At 34.5% G+C, this 20,565-nt stretch overlaps 1 protein-coding gene across 4 annotated transcripts in view; it reads right to left on the bottom strand.

The window, feature by feature from the left end:
• The window catches only part of VPS13B (vacuolar protein sorting 13 homolog B), a 752,513-nt gene that overhangs the window by 376,148 nt on the left and 355,800 nt on the right, over positions 1-20,565 (bottom strand). For 3 of the 4 annotated variants that reach the window (XM_027594446.2, XM_027594522.2, XM_027594354.2), the window contains exon 23: positions 16,142-16,376. In XM_027594446.2, the coding sequence (XP_027450247.2) occupies positions 16,142-16,376 (235 nt within the window). Of the gene's footprint in view, positions 1-16,141; positions 16,377-19,279; positions 19,333-20,565 lie in introns of those variants that run through there. The other variant, XM_027594594.1, reaches the window with a different exon arrangement.

Here is a 20,565-nt window from a genome sequence, read left to right as displayed (position 1 = left end):
GTTGGTCTCCATGCTCAGCCTGGAGTCTGTGTGGGATTCTTTCCCTCTTCCTCTCCCTCCCTATCTGCCCCTCCCCCAGCTCATGCTAAGGAAGGAAGGAAAGAAGGAAGAAAGGAAGGAAGGAAGAATCTTTTAAAAATTGGAGGAGGCAGCGTCTGGGTGGCTCAGTTGGTTAAGCGACTGCCTTCAGCTCAGGTCATGATCCTAGAGTCCCGGGATCGAGTCCCGCATGGGCTCCCTGCTCGACAGGGAGTCTGCTTCTCCCTCTGACCCTCCCCCTCTCATGTGCTCTCTCTCTCTCTCATTCTTTCTTTCAAATAAATAAAATCTTTTAAAAAAATTTAAAAAAACAAAAAAAATTGGAGGATGTATCAATAGAAATTATCCAACCTGAAAAAAGATTGAAAAATTAACAAAGCCTCAGAGACCTGAAGAACAACATCAAACATACTGATACAAATTTAACACAAGACCCAGAAGGAGAGAACAGAGAAAAGAACAGAAAAATATTTGAGGAAACAATGGCTGAAGAATCCTAAAATTGATATATAGTGTTAACACATAACTTCCAAATAGCTCAACCAAGCCCAAATAGGATGAATACTAACACACAAATACCTAGATTTAATAAACAGAAATTAGTGAAAACTAAAGAACCAGAGAAATTCTTGAAAGCAGTAAAAAAAAAAAAATCTATATATGGGGGAAAATCAATACATTTAAAAGCTGACTTTTATGTAAAACAATGAAATTCAGAAGGCAGAGTATCAACAATATCCAAATTATGGAAGGGGGGATGTGGTATATATACACAATGGAATATTACTCGGCCATCAAAAAGAACGAAATTTTGCCATTTGCAATGACATAGATAGAGCTAGAGAGTATTATGCTAAGTGAAGTAAGTCAAAGACAGACAAATACTATGATTTCACTCATATGTGGAATTTAAGAAACAAATGATCATGGGGGAAAAAAGAGGCAAAGCAAGAAGCAGACTCTTTTTTTTTAAAGATTTTATTTATTTATTTGAGAGAGAGAGAATGAGAGACAGAGAGCACAAGAGGAAAGAGGGTCAGAGGGAGAAGCAGACTCCCTGCTGAGCAGGGAGCCCGATGTGGAACTCGATCCTGGGACTCCAGGATCATGACCTGAGCCGAAGGCAGTCGCTTAACCAACTGAGCCACCCAGGCACCCAGCAGACTCTTAATTAGAGAGAACACACTGATGATCACTGGAGGGGAGGTGGGTAGGGGGATGAGTTAAACAGGTAATGGGGATTAAGGAATATATGACTTGTGATGAGTACCCAGTGTTGTATGTAAGTGTTGAATCACTAAATTGTACACCTGAAACTAATATTACCCTGTATGTTAATTAACTGGAATTTAAATAAAAACTAAAAAGACCTAAGGGTGGGGAGGGGGGAGAAGGCAGTGAAAAATCACATTCAAATACAGGAAAGAAAATAATGAAATGTCAAGGCAAAAACACTATATCCAGAAAAATTATGTTCCAAATATTAAGATGAAATAAAAACAATCTCAGATAAACAAAGGCTGAGAGACTCACTGATAGCAAAGTGCCTTATGAGAAATACTAAAGTAAGTCCATCAGGTATTAATTCAAACCCACAGGAAAAAATTAAGAGAACTGGATATGAGCAACATGTGGGTTAATATGAAAGACTATAAGTACATTATTTCCCATTTCTCAAGTTATTTAAAAGGCAATTGATTATATAGAGAGCAATAAATAAGACACTATTGTTGGGTAATGATTCATGGAGATGTAATCTGTGTGAACAGAATGGAGTAGAGAATAGAAATATGTTAGAACAAATTTTCTATAATTCACAAAAATTAAGTTAAAATATATCTAAGTTAGAGTGTGATAACCAGATGCATAATAATAGAATCCCTACAGTCACCACTGAAAAAGTACACACTAAAAATACTGGAGAAAATTGAATGGTACACTAAAATACACATTTAAAATATAGGAGGTAGTAAAAGAGGATCAGAGGAACAAAATACACAAAAGAAACAAACAAATAGCAAACAACCAATTTAAATATTTATTTTTTTATTTGGGGGGGGACAAGGGGTAGAGGGAGAAGGTTTATAGAGGTGCCTGGGTAGCACAGTCGGTTAAGCATCAGACTCTTGATTTTGGCTCAGGTCATGATTTCAGGGTCCTGGGTGTAGGAAACAGAACGCCACAATGCCCACTGGTGCATGTTCACTCAGACTCTGAGATCTCAGAAAACTCGAGATTGCAGGGTTAAAAATAAACCAAAGGATCAGAGTGAAATGCCCTTGGGACGTGTGTGGTCAGTTCTAAAGTACTCAGCAGAAGATGTTTAGTAGATAGGAAGCCAGCTGTAAACAGCACACTGTGCACTCCCCTCTCTGTTCCCTTGTGCTGTAAACAGCACACTGTGCACTCCCCTCTCTGTTCCCTTGTCCTGTAAACAGCACACTGGGCACTCCCCTCTTTGTTCCTTTATTCTGTTTTAAAGATTCTTACGTCTTTGACTAATCCTGTATACATGGAGGAATGTGCCTTACTATGCCCTTGCTGTAAATCATTACAGATCTGTATCACTGTAGAAGGTATATAAGAGTATGGAAAATATAAACCTCAGTGCCTCGGGCTGTTAGCTCGGGGTCCCCTGTGCCTCGCTATACTGTCGTCTCTTTTTCTCAGTTCCTTCACCGCCCCAGGTCCCCGACTCTCAAGAGGTCGACACGTAGGATCCAGCCCCAGTTGGGCTCCATGCTCAGCAGGGAGTCTGCTTGAGATTCTCTCTCTCTCTCTCTCTCTCTCTCTCTCTCCTTCTGCCCCTCTCCCTACTCATGCTCTCTCAAATAAATAAAATCTTAAAAAAAAAGTAAGTGTTATAGAGAGAAAAAGAGACAATAATGATAATGGGGTCAATATGTTAGGAAGCTGTAACAATTAATTATATATGCATATGCATCTAAAGACAGAACTTTAAAATACACAAAGCAAAAACTGACATGATTTAAAGAATAAGCAACTAAACAGTAAAACGTGAATATTTCAATAATCTACTTTCAATAATTGATAGAATAGATAGATAGAAAGTCACTGTGGCTATAGATGAGTAGACAACAGTATCAACCCATTCAAACTTACTGACATACACAGAATGTGTCACCCAATTAACCATAGCAAAACCACTGAAACACATACGGACATTCTCTCAAACACACCATATGATAGACCATAACATAAAGGTTAATAAATTTAAGAGGATTAAATAATTAAATATATGTTCTAGACCACAATAGAATTAAATCAGAAAACAGCAATAAAAAGACATCTGTGAAATTTTCAAGTATTTGGAAGTTAAGCAACTCAGCAGTTCTAAATAACCCAAGGGCCATAGGAAAAAGCATAGGAAAATTACAAAATACTGTAAAGTAAATGAGAATAACAATATTTGAAAATTTCTGAAATGCAGTTAAAGCAGTGCTTAAAGAAAAATTTATAAGTATTAAATGTCTATATCATAAAACAATAAACTGTCAGATCAATAACCTAAGTTTTCAAAAAAAAAACACACAAAAATCTAAGTTTTCCCCTTAAGAAGCCAGAAAAAAAGAAAATGAAACAGAAAGCAAGCAGAAAAAAAATAAAGATTATAGCAGAAATAAGTGAAACAAAACAGAAAAAAATCAATAAAACTAAAAGTTGATTCTAAGAATAAATCAGCAACATGACAGCCCTTTAACTTCAAAAAAGAATCCACAAATTACCAAAATCAAGAACTAAATAAGGAATATTACTATCAAACCTAGTGAAATTAAAAAGGATTAAAAGAAAGCATTAAGAACAACTCTGTATACCCCAATTTAGACAACTTAGATAAATGGATAACTTTCTAGACACAATTTACTGAAACTGACTAGAAGAGGAACAGAAAATCTGAATAGACCTAAAAACAAAGTATCTGAATTATTAATTTTAAAACTTTCTACAAAAAAAGCAGCCTGCCTTTTCCCCATGACTTCAAGGGTAAACTCTCAAACATTAACAAAATATTGCCATTCCTCCACACACTCTTCAGAAACAGAAGAGGTGGAAAGACTTCCCAAGTTATCCTATAATGCCAGCATTATCCTGTTATGAAAACCAGATAAGAACACTGCCAGAAAACTACAGAATAAAATCTGTCCGGAACATATTTATATACAAAAATCATTAAGGGAAAAAAAAAAGCATGGGGCACCTGGGTGGCTCAGCTGGTGTGTCTGACTCTTGGTTTCAGCTCAGGCCATGATCTCAGGGTCATGAGATTGAGCCCACTGTCGGGCTCTGCGTGGAATCTACTTAAGATTCTCTCTCTCTCTCTCTCTCTCTGCCCCTCTCCCAGCTCTGGCTCACACTCTCTCTCAAGAAAATAAAATCTTAAAAAAAAAAGGCAAACTGTCCAGTACCATATGAAGGGATGATATACAAGAAAGCAGGATACATTTCCCAAATCCAAGATTAATCATTTAATCATTTAAGTAAAATTAAGTAATACAGCACATTAATAGTATAAAGTGAAACACACACACAACCAGTATCTCAATGGATTCATAAAAGCATGTGAAAAAATCCAAACAATTTCACAGTAAAAAGTCTCCATAAGCTGAGAATAAAATGGATCTTTCTTAACCTGATGGACATCTGTGAAAAATCCACAGCTACCATAATATTTAGTGATGACAGTCTAAAGGCTTTCTTTCTAGATTTGGGAACAATGCAAGGATATGTGCTGTCATTGGTTCTATGTAGCACTGTACTGGAGATTTAGCCAATGTACTAAAGTAAAAACAAAAATTAATGACATCCAGATTGGAAAGAAAGAAGTAAAACAGTCTTTATTCACATCTAGCATGGTTCATAGAAACTAGAAAGGTATATAGAAATTTTCAGAGAATCCACACTGAAAGCAATTAGAATAAACGAGTCCAGTGAGATCTCAGGATAGGAGGGAAACACACAAAATTATATTTTTATATGAAAATAACAACATAATTCCATTCACAGCAAGTTCAAATAAATAAAATACATTTCAAAAACATTAACTAAAGACATGTAGGGCATGGAAGACACTTATATCTGCAAAATACTACTGAATAAAATTGAAGAAATAAAAGGAGAGACATTCTATAATCATAGATTGGAGATCTCAATATTATCAAGATGGCAAATATCACAATATTTTATTTATAAATTAAATGCAATCCCTATCAAAGTCTCTTCAAACTAATGCTCAAATTTGCATAAGGATGCAAAGAACCTAAAATAGACAAAATGATTTCAAAGAAAAAAAGACAGTTGGATGACTTATATTAGTAATCAACATCGTGTGCTACATGCACAAAGACAGCATACAGATCAACGGAATAGAACTGAGAGTTCAGGAAAAAAAAAACACCTTAGACTTAGGGTTGGTTGAATTTTCAGCAAAGGTGCCAAGATAATTCCATAAGGACTGTGTTCTGAACAAATAATGCTTGGAAAATTAAATACCCACATACAATAAAATGAACTTAAGACTCTTAACTCTTATCTCACACCATACACAAAAAAACCCACATCCAAATGGAGCACATACCAAATTGTAAGAGCTAAGACTAAGACACCAAGAGGACAATGAATAAAGAAAATTGATAAAGAGGATTTTATCAAATTCAAAATTTATGTTTCAAAATTTACTATCAAGAAAATGCAAGTGCAAACTACGGAAACGGTGCAAGTGTCCATCAACCGATTACTGAATAAAGAAGATGTGGTATACATACACCATGGAATATTACTGTCATAAAAAAAGAATGAAATCTTGCCATAAGCAATGACAAAAAAGGAGCTAGAAGAGTATTATGCTAAGCAAAATACCATATGACTTCACTCATATGTGGAATTGAAGAAACAAAACAAAGGAGTATAGGGGAAAAAGAGAGAGAGAGAGGGAAACCAAGAAAGAGACTCTTAACTATAGAGAACAAACTGATGGTTCCCAGAGGGAAGGTGGGGGGGGTGAAAGAGGCGACGGGGATGAAGGAGGGCACTTGCTGCGCAGACCACTGAGCACTGCATGAAGTGCTGAATCACTACATTGTACACCTGAAACTAATATTACACTGCACATTTACTAACTGGAATTTAAATAAAAACTTTAAAAAAGGAAAATGCAAATAAAAGCCCCAACCTACAGGAAAATATTAACAAATAATATATCTGAAAAAGGACATGCATCTAGAACACATAAGAACACTCACAACTCAAAAATAAGATAACAACAAAAACACACTGGACAAATAATTTAAATACACATTTCACTAAGCAAATATATTAAGTACATGAAAAAATAGTCAATATCATTAGTCATTACAGAAATGCAAACTGACTCCCCAATAAAGTACCACATACTCTCTTAGAATGGGAAATATACCAAGTGCTCACAAAGATACTGAAAATAAAACCCTAACACATTAATAGTGGAATGTAAAATGGTACAATCACCTCTGAAGTGTTTGGCCATTATCTGAAATGTTCAACAAAAACTTACCATAAAATCCACTCCAAAGGCTCTGTCCCTGATAAATTTTAACATTTGTCCATATAACATGTACCCAAGTTTTCATATCAGCATTAATCATAATAGTCAAAAACTGGTAACAATGCAAATGAATATCAACCACTGAATTAATAAACAAAGTGTGGTATGATCACAGAATAAATGTTACTCAGCAATACAAACTACTGACACAGGCTACATCATGAATGAACTTTCAAAATATTATACTAAGTGAAAAAAAATCCAAAGTACCCTGAATACACTTATATGTAAGTATATAAGGTACTAAAGAAGATGCAAAAGACCACATATTGTATGACTCCATTATATTAAATGTCCAGAAAAGGCAAATTTATAAAAGGAGAGATCAGTGGTGCTTAGGGCTGGAGCATGTGGAATAGGAATTAATTGCAAAATGGACATAAAGGAACTGTGAGGTGACAGAAATGTTCTAAAATTGTGTTGTGGTGATGGTTGCCTATCTTTATAAATTTACTAAAAATCACTGAACTGTACTCATACAATGAGTAAATGTCATGAATGTACTTCAAAAAGGTGTTTAAAGATGTAAGGACAGTAGTAGAGAAGAAAACAGGCCAGCCCAATGTGCCAGTGGGTAAGCAGAGTTACTATTAAGTCCTCATTTACTTTCCACTCTCTGTCTGGCATTCTTTGGCCACTAAAGATCGCTTCTGATGTTCTTCTGTTGACCATCAGAGATCACTGAACCCCCATTTCCTAAGATAACTTGACTTTATTTTTTCCTTGCAACCTGAGAAAATATGATTTACAGAAAGGAGAAAGTCCATATTCACTAAACACTAAGAAAAAGTTAAGGAAGATTCTTAAAATCCTCTTACTTTTCGATAGAAATGACTCAAAACATGTTAAGCCTGTGTGAAATGTGCATAATATAAGAGAAAAAAACAGTGCTGAAAATTTTGCCAGGAATTATCTTACTTGTACATTATTAATATAATCATTTTACATAATGGAAATTTTATATGTATATGTCTGTATATATTTATCACACAAAACAGAAAGAATAAACAAACTGGAAAGAAATACAAAACTAAATTGGTAATAGTAATTATCACCGAAGTAATTTTTTTCATCTGTATATTCTTAGTTTAAAAATTTCTTTTAATGAGGACATTATGCTAAGTGAGATAAGTGAGAAACAGGAAGACAAATACTATATATCACTTGCATATGCAATCTAAACAAGTGAACTCACAGAAACCAGGGGCTGGGGGTTGGGGGAAACGGGGAGATTTTGTTAAAGGTTACAAACTTACAACTAGAAAATGAAGAAGTTTTGGACGCCTAATGCACAACTTCGTGATTATGGTCAATAATATTGTATTATATACTTCAAAGCTGCTAAGAGACTAGGTATTAAATGTTTTCACCACAAAAGAGAAATGATAATTATGTGACCTACAGAAGTGTTAGTTGACACCATGATGGTAATCATACTGCGATATATAAAGGTAGCAAAATCAACATGTTATATACCTTAAATTACACAATGCTACACGTCACTTATATCCCAATTTTTAAAAATTCCTTTAATGAGAAAATGTTACCTTGGTATCATTTAAAAAACAATGTTTATAATCTTAAGGCAATCTAAATTATATATTTTATTTTAAAGGAAAAATATGACACACTGGATCTGCCACATTGGTTTTGTTTTTAAAATAAGTTTGCATGTGTGTGTGGCGGGGAAGGGAGATTGTTGGGAAATACAAAACTGATTGACAGGGAATAAATTAAATAAGGTTCATTCTCAAGCCTTTAAAAGTCACAGAACCCATAGCAAAACATGATGTAGCAGGATGGATGTGAGCTATTGAGAAAATAATAATGTATATAACAATTAAATTAACTAGTCATTTCAACAGCTTAACTTCATTTGTCATACATATATGATGATCTCTAAGGGATTAATTTAAACAGCAGCAACATCAAGAACAAATCTTAAGCTCTTTTCTGAGCTTCTTTTCCCCAAGGTATCTCATTTACATATGGATTAAGAACTAAAGTCATAGACACTGAGTAAACTGGAAAAAAGAAAACTATTATAATAGTACAGCATCACCTTTTAGAACAAGTGGAAATTATACTTACCAAAGTAAGATATTAAAAAGTTGAAAATGGAACAATAAATATAAACCAGCAAGATGAAAAAAAAAATTACATGGAAAAATAGCCTTTCTGTTTCTCATAGATGCTCAAAATTTTAACATCAGTTTCTATGAAAATTCACTAAATCCAACAATAGCAAACTTTTAATTTATAAATGATCTCAATATTCCATTTCTGTCAAAATATTTTATTACAGTTGCAGGCAACTCTTTCAAAGAAGAAAAAACAAACCTCTGCTAGGCACAGTGTGGAAACCCATCTGCACAAAGGTGTGAGCTAGATGTAGCAAATTACATCCGCAAGCCTCACTGCAAATGCCTGCTAAGGAAACTCAAGATGTTGATTTTGACCCAAACACCTTATACAGACTGGATCTGACTATATTAGAGATCATCTCTCCCTTCCCATGGCAATTGAAATCAGATGACAGTTCAACAAACGGTTCCTCATTTTTGAATTTTAGAAGTCCAAATTCAGTACAGAATAAGCCTGAAATTTATGAGAACCCTTCTTGTTCATCCTATTGCTCATTTCATAATTTTTTTCAAGTCATAATGATAAAGAATTCTTTTTCGATTATTTATGAACTTGAAGACAAGTCAGAAGTTGACCTTATTTTTAAAGGTTTTTTTTTGCTCCTTATAGTAACCAAAAACTACTGAACAACATACTCTACAATTAGTGAGCCCTATTTTGTGCGGTTCATTGTGGTAGGTGATAGGAATAACACCGTGAACAAGACAGATATGCTTCTTGCCCCTTTTCACCCTAGCAGGGAAATCAGGGTGCTGAATAAAGATAACTAAAATTGGGATAGGAGTATTAAGAGTGATGAGTGAAAAGCAGTAAGAGTGCAGAACAGAAGGACCTGGCAAGTGAAGTACACGGAAACCTAAAAAATAAGAAAGGCTAGAGAAGAGATCAAGGAGGTAGTTACATGGGTAGCATCTGCTAAAGCCCTGCAATAGCACAGAGATGTCCTGTTCAAAGAACACAGAAAATGATACTAAGGCTGGTGTTGGGCAGTAGCTAGCAATGGGTAGAGTGGCCCTACTTTTCTCTACAGAAGCTGGATATGAATTTCCTTTCTAAATTATAGGGTGGTATGATTCACAACACACGCACAAACACTGCAATATATTAAAGTATTTCCATCAAAATAAAAGGTCTGAAGCACAAAACCTTGGTTACAGAGGAAACTCTATTCTTTGTTGCTCATTTCATCATAAATTTAAATAACTGGTTTCAGTATATTACAGTTTTAATAGAAATCTAGAACTCACAATGATAACCAAGCAACACCAAAGACAAAGAGCAAGAAAAAAATTTAACAGGTGTTATGAGGACAAGAAAATAAAAAGAGAAAACTTTAATTGAGAATATGGTGTTCATAACCACCAGAGTCAAAGGGTGAGATTAATCTCAAAACTTTAACTAAAACTCAAAGTTGCTTTCTATAATGGAATATATAAAGAATGAGTCACTAAGTTCCATTTTTGTTTAAATTATCCTGACTTGATTTCTGTTCCTTGCAACCTAAGAATATCAAGGCATATATATATCTGGATACCATCCTCTCTCCTGTCTTTCTCAAATAACTTAAAAAAAATACTGTAGATTTGTTACATCAATTCTTCATGAGACAGTTCAAGATGGTGACATAGGAAGACCCTGACTCACCTCCTTCCATGGACAAAATAACTTAAAACTATATATGGCATCGTTTTCCTCTAAAAAGGACCTGAGACCTAGATGAGCAGCACCTCCACACGAAAGACAAAAGAGAAACATGTAGAAGGGTGGAAGAGGCAGACATGGCCTTCCCCCAAAACCACCCAGATGAGGCACAAGTGGGAGGGATCCTACAAATACAGAACTTCCCTGGAAAAATTGTGCCTGACAAGGGATTGTGCCTGACATCCATAATCCTGACCTTGGAGGCAGGCACAGTAAAGACAAGGTCTAAAATGTCTAGTTTTTAATATCAACAAAGATTAAGACCAGGTGAATCATAGTACTTTAGGAAACCAAGATCTGTTTTCAAAGGGCTCACCCCAAAACTATTTGCCTTGTGATCCATCACAAAAGCAAGAAATAAAAAGCACCTAGACCAGAAGAGAGGATGACCCATTTACTCATGTTAAAGTGGCTACCAGAGAGATAGGAATCTGCAAGGAAGATAGGTAGATAGGTAGATAGGTAGATAGGTAGATAGGTAGATAGGTAGATAGATAGGTAGATAGGTAGATAGATAGATAGATAGATAGATAGATAGATAGATAGATAGATAGATAGATAGATAGATAGATTTAAAAGATTTTAAAAAGGAATCTGCAAGGATTTTAACAGTGAATGGAAGTGCTGTCAACAGTCATTTTTGCAATCTCATCCAACCTTGTTGGTAAAGGAGCCATCAAGTATCATTTTAGGTGGACCCCCTCTAGGCTTCTGGAACCAGATTTGGGGCTCGATCCCTCGACCCTGAAATCATGACCTGAGCTGAAATCAAGTATGAGAGGACTAACAGACTGAGCCACACAGGCACCCCTACCTTTTACCATTTTAATTAGAATCTGTCTTGGTGTGGGTGGGCGTGGGTGGGCATGGTCTGCCTACCACTCACCCTGAACAGGCTGGGTAAGCTTCCTGCCCTGCCCACTACCATGTAGCACCCAAAGAGTAAAAAAAAGCCAGATGAATGCCCCAAGCCATCCCCAAGCCACACAATCCACCAAAAGAGCAAGCCATAACCAGGATAGGCAAGCAGCTGGAAGCCCACTTTCCCCATGCAGTAGCCAAGATACAACAGGCCAGGTGAGTACCTGGAGCCCTACCTTTCACACATAGCAGCTGCAGCCCTATGAAAGCCAGTGGATGAAGAGCCCACAGAAGGGATGCCCACAGCATGCCTAGCTCTCGTAGCCACAGGAGATAAGGCTTCTGGGCCACACAAAACAGCTCCTACACAAGACTATTGCTTCAAGGCTGAGGGAGGTAGCCATTTCACCTAACATATACAGACAAACAGAGAAACAAGCAAAATGAGTAGACAGAGGAATGTATTCCAAACCCAAAAACAAGGCAAATCTGCAGAAAAAGGAGAGAAATGGAGAGACACAACCTACCAGATAGTATTCAAAGTAATGGTCATAAAGATGTTCACCTGTCTAAGCAATGAGGAGCACAACAATAACTTCAACAAAGAGAAAATAAGAAAACATGAAATAGATATTAAAACTGAACTTATAAGTACACTGAGGAGTTCAACAGCAGAATGGAAAATGATCAGTGAGCTGGAAAACAAAGGAATAGAAAACACAAAACAGAAAAATCTTAGAAGTATCAAGAGAAAAGCAACATATTGCATAGAGGGAAAACCCCATAAGGCAATTTGCAGATATTTTGGCAGAAACTTTCCAGGCCATAAAGAGTGGCATGACATAGTCAAAGCACTAAAAGGAAAAAATAGCCAACCAAGAATTCTCTACCCAGATGTTATCACTCAGAGAGATTAAGAATTTTCCAGAAAAGCAAAAGCTAAAGGAGTTCATCACTAAACAGCCTTATAAGAAATGTTTAAAAGACGACTCTAAACTAAAAATAAAATATACTATTTAATAAGAAAACACACAAAAGTAAAAATCTTGCTAGAAAAGGTAAATAAATAATAAAAGTAGTGGAAATACCACTTACATACCAAGTATGAAGAGTAAAAGACAAAAGTAGTAAAATTAAGTAAAAATATAATAATTAAGTTCAGGAATACATAAAATAAAAAGATGCAAAATGTATCATCAAAAATATGAAACATAAGCTGGGGGAAAGTAAAAATATAAAGCTTTAGAATGTGTTCAAAATTAAGTTACTATCAACTTCAAAAAGACTGTTATATACATAAAAGGATATATGTAAACCTCATCATAACCACAAAGAAAAAACTTACGGTAAATGCACAAAAGAAAAAAAGTAAATCTAAATATAACACTAAAGAAAACAACCAAAGCCTAAGAAAGAGAGGAAGAAAAGGAATGGAGAGGAACGACAAAATCAGCCAGGAAACAATAATGAAATGGCAATAAGTATATACCTATAAATAGTTACTTTAAATTTAAATGAACTAAACTCCCCAGTCAAAAGATATAGAATGGCTGAATGATTTAAAAAACAAAACCCATATATAAGTTGTCTACAAGAGACTCACTTCAAATCTAAAGACACACACACAGACTCAAAGTGAGAGGATAGAAAAGGATATTCCATGCAATGGTAATGAAAAGAAAGCTGGGTTAACAATAGTTATTCAGACAAAATAGACTTTAAAACAAAGGAGAGCATTACATTATGATGAGAGTCAATCCAACAAGGGAATGTAACATTTATCAACATTTACACACGCCATATAAAAACACCTAAATACACAAAAGATACTAACAGAAGTAAAGACAGAAATAGTAGTATAATAATACTAGGAGACTTTAATACTCCACTTGTATCGATGAAAAGATAACCCAGACAGAGAATCAGCAAGGCAACACTGACCTTAAAGGATCAGATGGACTAAAGAGATATATACAAAACATTCCATCCTGAAGCAGAAGCAGCACTTCTTTTCAAGTGCACATGAAATACTTTCCAGGACAAATTGCATGTTAGGCTACAAAGCAAGTCTCAATAAATTCAAGAAGACTGAAATCACAAGTATCTTTTCCAACCACAAAGGTATGAAACTAGAAATCAATTATAAGAAAAAATATGGATAAAGCACAAACACATGTACACTAAACAACATGCTATTAGACAACCAAGGAGTCAATGAAGAAATCAAAGAGGACAGCAAAAAATATTTTAAGAAGAAATGAAAACAGTAACACAAATTTCCAAAATCTTTGGGATGCAACAATTCTGCTTCTGTATTTATCTGAAGGAAATAAAAATGCTAATTCTAAAAGATCTATGTACCTCTTTGTTATTCACAACATTATTTAAAATAGCCAAGGTATGTAAGTGTTCATTGATAGATGAACCTAAGTGTTCACTGATAGATGAATTGATAAAGAAAATGTGCTATACACATAAAATGGAATATTACTGAGCCATTAAAAAGAAGGCTATTGTGCCATTTGCAACATCATGGTTGAACCTAGAGGATACTGTGCTAAATAAAGTCATGGGGATATAAGGTACAGCATCATCAAGGATACTGTAATAACTTTGGTGACAGATGGTAGGTAGACCTTTCGTAGTGATCTCTTTTAATATATAAAAATATCAAATCACTATCATACATCTGAAACTAACATTATATGTCAAGTACATTTCAATAAAAAAATTCTTCATTTTCTGTTTAGTCATTAAGCCACCATAATCTGAACTGCATTAATACCAGTCCTCTTAAAATACTGTGATAAGAGAAATCAATCACCTAAAACTGTCAAATTTCTTTCAAATCTTTTAGGCCTTTTTTTTCTTTTTTTTTATTAGGTTATGTTAATCACCATACATCATTAGTTTTTGATGTAGTGTGCCATGATTCATTGTTTGCATATAATACCCAGTGCTCCATGCAGTACGTGCCCTCCTTAATACCCATCACCAGGCTAACCCATCCTCCCACCCCCCTCCCCTCTAGAACCCTCAGTTTGTTTCTTAGAGTCCATAGTGTCTCATGGTTCATCTCCCCCTCCAATTCCCGGCCCCCTCCATTTTTCCCTTCCTTTTTTTTTTTAACATATAATGTATTATTTGTTTCAGAGGTACAGGTCTGTGATTCAACAGTCTTGCACAATTCACAACGCTCACCATAGCACATACCCTCCCCAGTGTCTATCACCCAGCCACCCCATCCCTCCCACCCCCCCCACCACTCCAGCAACCCTCAGTTTGTTTCCTGAGATTAAGAATTCCTCGTATCAGTGAGATCATATGATACATGTCTTTCTCTGATTGACTTATTTCGCTTAGCATAATACCCTCCAGTTCCATCCACATCGTTGCAAATGGCAAGAGTTCATTTCTTTTGATGGCTGCATAATATTCCATTGTAGATATATCTTATTGAGCACTTCTGCCATATTAAAAATGATTTAATCATTTGTCCTCCATGATAGTACTGTATCCTGGTTTTTCCTTACTTTTTAAGAATCTCTCTCTCCCTCTCCCTTTGCCCCCCTGCCCCTAAAAAAGAAGAAAAAATTAAGGGACAAACTATTTGAATCTTAAAAAATTATTTCAGAGTTAAAACAAAAAAAGGGGAGGAAGCACTCCCTGGCTCATTTTGTGATGCTAGAATATCCTTGATAGGCTATATAATAGCTGTTGTGATAATAAAGAACTCCTAATAACCAAAAGCAAGGATCAAAGAATGGATATATCCAATATACTAGAGAAAGAATCCTTGCATCAAGACAAACAGCACACAAGAAGAGCTCTAAAGAAATTCCTTCTAATGGTTAGAATTCTATGATTTTATGATAATGGTATTCATATTATTAAGTACCAACCTTCATTTTTGGCAGTAAAATCATTCCTACTTCTGATAAACCTAAGAACACTACATATCAATGGAAATTCCAATACAGAGAAAGGGAGAGAGAAATCAACATCAAGTCAATGTCCAAAACTGTGCAGACTGAATCTGCTTTTCAGTAATAGTATGTGTAGAATCTGAATAGTATCAGCATTCATATACTTACACCCTAGTAATATGAACAAGGTGCGGAAATGTTTAGCACTGTAAAAAATTTGAACCTTGTTATTAAAATATAGATTCACATTATTTACTTTGTGACTCAAAACTTTTCCAGGTTCACGTATAGTTTGAGATGAATATGTCAAAGGTCAAAAAGGTATGAATTTGCAACTGAAAACTCTGCAATATCAGAAATAAAGTATTTCTAAAGAGTCATGTTTCAAATCATAACATAATTATCTACTTTAACAAATGAGAAATCTAGAAATATATTATATTTGATGTAAATAGTATATTCATTTTATTATATATTTCTTTTAATAAATCAAGTAGCTTAAATTAAGATCTACTTATCATTCTTAGTTCAGCATAATGCAAACATCCAAAACCAGTGGTCTTCTCCGTGTGTCTATGCTTCACCATTTTAGTGATGATTCTGTACTGCATATGGTCTTTTGTAGTCTCCATTTTTTTATACATACATGAATATGATTAAAAGGTGTGGATGTCAATAAACGGCATCACTTAATTCGTATACTTTGTACACCTTTCTTTTTAGATCCACTTTGTAGATCACTTAGTCCATTTTCATGCGATCTTTCGCTAAGAAGACTGAGTTACATAAGCACTGGCATATGGAAAAAAAAAGCTAAAATATTATTATAAAACATAACAACCATAGGAAGAATTTTTTTTAAATGTACCTTCTTCAAGGATGGGTCGTGGAATGACAAATGGAATCTCCTGCAGAGGTTCCATATACTTGTGGCCCGCACTAATAATCTTTATTTGAGGCAAACAGAGGACAAGCATTCCTGGCATGCTGGTTTGTCCATGGTACCAACTTCTTACTGTTCCAGGAATGTCACCAGATACAATTGTACTTGGGGAAGGCAGGCTATCATTTGGAACAAACACACAGCAAGACTGTACTTCAAGCTAGGGAGAAAAAGAAAAAAAGCAAAATTAAAATATTGGGAACATACTAAATAAGGGAGCAAACATACCCTTAAATACCTAATATCTTTAAAATAAATGGGCAAACTAAAAAAAGAAATGCGCCATACTTATGGCTTTATGGGTTATATTTACTAAAGAACACAATAAACACTTAAAAAGATGTTTCTTGCTACAAATTTGATCAAAAAGGCACAGTGACATGGGATGAAAACATATCTGCTTTTCCACAGTTCTTTCCAAGAAACAGGACTGAACTAGAAAATGTGTTGGCAAAAAAAGGTGAGAAAATCCTCCTTCTTTTGCAGTTCATTAGATTTTGTTAACACCAGCTAAGGCCTTAGAACCAACTAGCATTATATTGTACTCACTTAAAACACACACACACACATACATACACACACACATACACACACGCACACACACACAGCTATTTCTATGTGAATTTGGCTTTTTTTTACTTTACAGATTAAAATATAAGAAAAAATGTTCAAAATGTTCACATTATATCTCTAGACAAACATTAAAATGTGTCATACTTTTTTTATATTCATGTATCCCAAGATTCAAGTGTGTTTCACATTTTATATATAAAGATATATGGTAATGAAGAAAATTGAGAGGACTTAAAAATCAGAGCATTATTCCTTGCTTTTATCATACCTCAAATTATATTTAAATATTGATTTCATGTGCAATTTTTATGCTTTCTTATCCCCAGTGTGGTGACTTAGGTTGCCAGGCCCTTAGAGAGTTAAAATAAGACCAAGCAAGCCCAAATCAAAAATTAAATTCATCATGAGTTCTTAATTCAAAAGCAATGTAAGTTAAAGTCTACTAGTCTTGGTTCATTCTTACAAAGTAGTATTTTGTAACCTGGTTCACAAATTGCCCAAACAGTCTAGCATATTTAAATTATTCTTAGGAAAATATAAAATATGTTATTTTTCTATAAAATATTTAGCATACAAAAATGTTATCTGAAGGTGTAATAAAACCTAAAATTTGTTTGATAAATCCTTGGATATTCTAGCAAATGGAGACACTGTATTTTATAACATATAACTAAGAATACAGTAATATACCTTTCCTTGGGGTTAATATAGTCCTCAGTGAGAGCATGGTATGTAACAGGTCTGGAATTCCTTGATAAGATAAATAATTTGCCAGCCTTATAAACAAGCTAACTTACTCATCTTTGCTTCAACATTTCTGTGCATGGAATACACTGATGAATTCAGTGAAGAAAAATATAGTAAAATTTTGCAAAAATAAATACACTGGTTCATGCAATATGACCTCATTTCTTAGTTCTAGAATTTTATCTTGCAACTTAAATGTGTATATGTTAAGTAGTTCATTAAGATTACATTTTTTATTCTGAAATATAAGTATACATTGTCTCAGATGCATTACATTTATCTTTTTAAATATTTAAAATAATTACCAGTGTTCCAGTGTACAAGGTAATATGGTGTATGGAGAACACATTCTCCCATATTAATTATGGTTATAGTGTCAAACTAAAAAGAGTATTTAACACTTCATGTAGGTATTGAAGCTATGTTAAAAAATGTTTTCAACAATGTGAGGTAATTAGTATAATATGCCACACTATACAAATATATACATGCATATCCTCTGAAATAAATTTAAGTTATGCCAAGATTTCCAAAACCACAATATATTCCAAAATTCCACTAATTCAAAAATAGATTTCATCAAACTTAGCCTGAGATACACAACTCTGAAAAATAAACTTTCTAAAATACGTTGTTACAGAGATTCCTTAAATGATAAGAACCAAAACATACACATAATCCAAATTGCTTAAACTTATTATAATGTTAATCTATTATATATACTATAGGTATCACATAAATCTTTTTACACTTTTAAAATAACTGTAAAACTGTATGTCTAAAATTGTGGTTTTAATGTAAAATGTTGAGTGATTTATATAAGTGAATATAAATCTGCAGCAGTAAATTTTGCATTAATGTAAGGATCTGACAATCCAAGGGAAAGAAAATGAAGTAATCTGCCAGTAAGAAGTCCTCAAACCGGGGGTCAGATCATGTTCATGGAAACCATCTGGTTGGGACCCTCTGAGCCACACCAAACACAAATGATCTTTTAAAAAAATATCCTATTCATTAATGCATCACAGCTGCACTGAGTGTTACTTCATTTTTCCATGGCAACATCCTTTCTGTTTCAAGGATCTTATTTCAGTTTTGGTAGCAACGTGTTCTTTCGCCAATATTGAACACATTCATGTGTTAAAGTGAAGGGATTATTACAAATTCTTGAAGTAGAACCACCTCTATTTTGATTCCTATTAGGTCAAGGGCTACATATCTAAGTATGATACACTGAAAATAAACCAATAAAGTAGAAATTATTTGGTATTCTTATTTTAATAAATGAAATGACTGTCATGCATTTTATGGAAGTTCCAAGTGTATGTGCCATTTGAAAAGATGTATGCCTTTGGGTACCCCCAACCCATCTCCCACATGTAAAGTTTGCTAAACTTAGGTTCTTCTAATTTGTGTGCTATATAACTGTGATCACAACTTAGTTAAAAAGAAGAGACTAAGATAGGTTTCACTTACACATTAATCTGAACACTTTAATTAGCGACTGTCTATTGTATAGAACCCTTTATAAATGCTTTAAAATGTTATACCATATTTTCTGTACTTTTAAATAACATTCCTATTTCCTATTACCAAATGACATGTTTTCCTTCCTTTAAAACTGAAACTTTGGGTGCCTGGGTGGCTCAGTTGGTTAAGCGACTGCCTTCGGCTCAGGTCATGATCCTGGAGTCCCGGGATCGAGTCCCACATCGGGCTCCCTGCTTGGCGGGGAGTCTGCTTCTCCCTCTGACCCTCTTCCCTCTCGTGCTTTCTATCTCTCATTCTCTCTCTCTCTGAAATAAATAAATAAAATAAAAAAATAAATAAAACTGAAACTTTGTTGATGATTATATTTTGTAAAATTTCTAAAGAATGAAATGTTCTCTGTATGAATTTTATTCTTCAGAAAACAGTTCCAAATAAATACAAATACGAAGGAACATTTCAGGTTATATTTTCATTCACTTTTTCTTTTATTCATGAATTCTTTAAGACCTCACATGAACTGAAAGTCAGGAATACAGAGACAAAAGACATAATCCCAGCACTTAAAAAACTTGAAAGAAGAGGGTTTTATTTATTTTTATTTTTTAAAGATTTTATTTATTTATTTGACAGAGAGAGACACAGCGAGAGAGGGATCACAAGCAGGGGGAGTGGGAGAGGGAGAAGCAGGCTTCCCGCCGAGCAGGGAGCCCAATGCGGGGCTCGATCCCAGGACCCTGGGATCATGACCTGAGCCGAAGGCAGACGCTTAATGACTAAGCCACCCGGCTTTTAAAATACTAATAGCCTTAGAGTTTTCACTAGAGCATATAAGGTATGTAATGTCAGATACTTTGCCTATTTTGTTTATAGTATCAGTACATAGTACAGTGTCTAGCATGTACTAGGTACTAATTATTAAATAAGTAAACAATTATTTTTATTAGCATCAAATACGGATATTAATTAAAATAATTGTTTAGTGCATGTTGTTCATCATTTCATTCTACAGAGACAACCTAGTAGAGTAATTCATAAAACTGACATGTCAGCTGGATGGGTTCAACTCCAGCTGTGGAACCTCTGACAAGCTGTTTAATCTCTCCATGACTTCAGTTTCCTCATCTGGAACTGGGGGGGGAGGGCGGGGGGGCCAGTTCTGATATAAAGATGCAATGTATTAACTCTCACCTGAAGGTTTGCTAAATAAAATAAAGTCAATGAACATATACTGATTATCTCCTGTATGTCAGATCCATATATTAGCTCTCATAGATTCATAAGAGATGTTCACAGTCTCTTTATTTAAAAAGACTTATGCTTATGATATAACTATTTATGTATATAGACCACCAAAATATGCAGTATTCCATTTGCACTATAACAAATATATTAACTATTGCCCAAATCACAGTTTTCATATTGTATAAATTCTTAATACACTATGAAAGTATTTGGGGTGTCATCATATATAGTAGAAATCTAAATATACCCAGTTTAGGGCTTTAAGTTAAAAACCTCAAAAGTGAACTTCAGTTGTC

This window comes from Zalophus californianus, chromosome 4 (genome assembly GCF_009762305.2).
Source record: "Zalophus californianus isolate mZalCal1 chromosome 4, mZalCal1.pri.v2, whole genome shotgun sequence".
In the NCBI taxonomy this organism is placed as follows: domain Eukaryota; kingdom Metazoa; phylum Chordata; class Mammalia; order Carnivora; family Otariidae; genus Zalophus; species Zalophus californianus.
The sequence above is the reverse complement of the archived record's forward strand: the minus strand, read 5'-3'. Positions and strand labels throughout refer to the sequence as shown.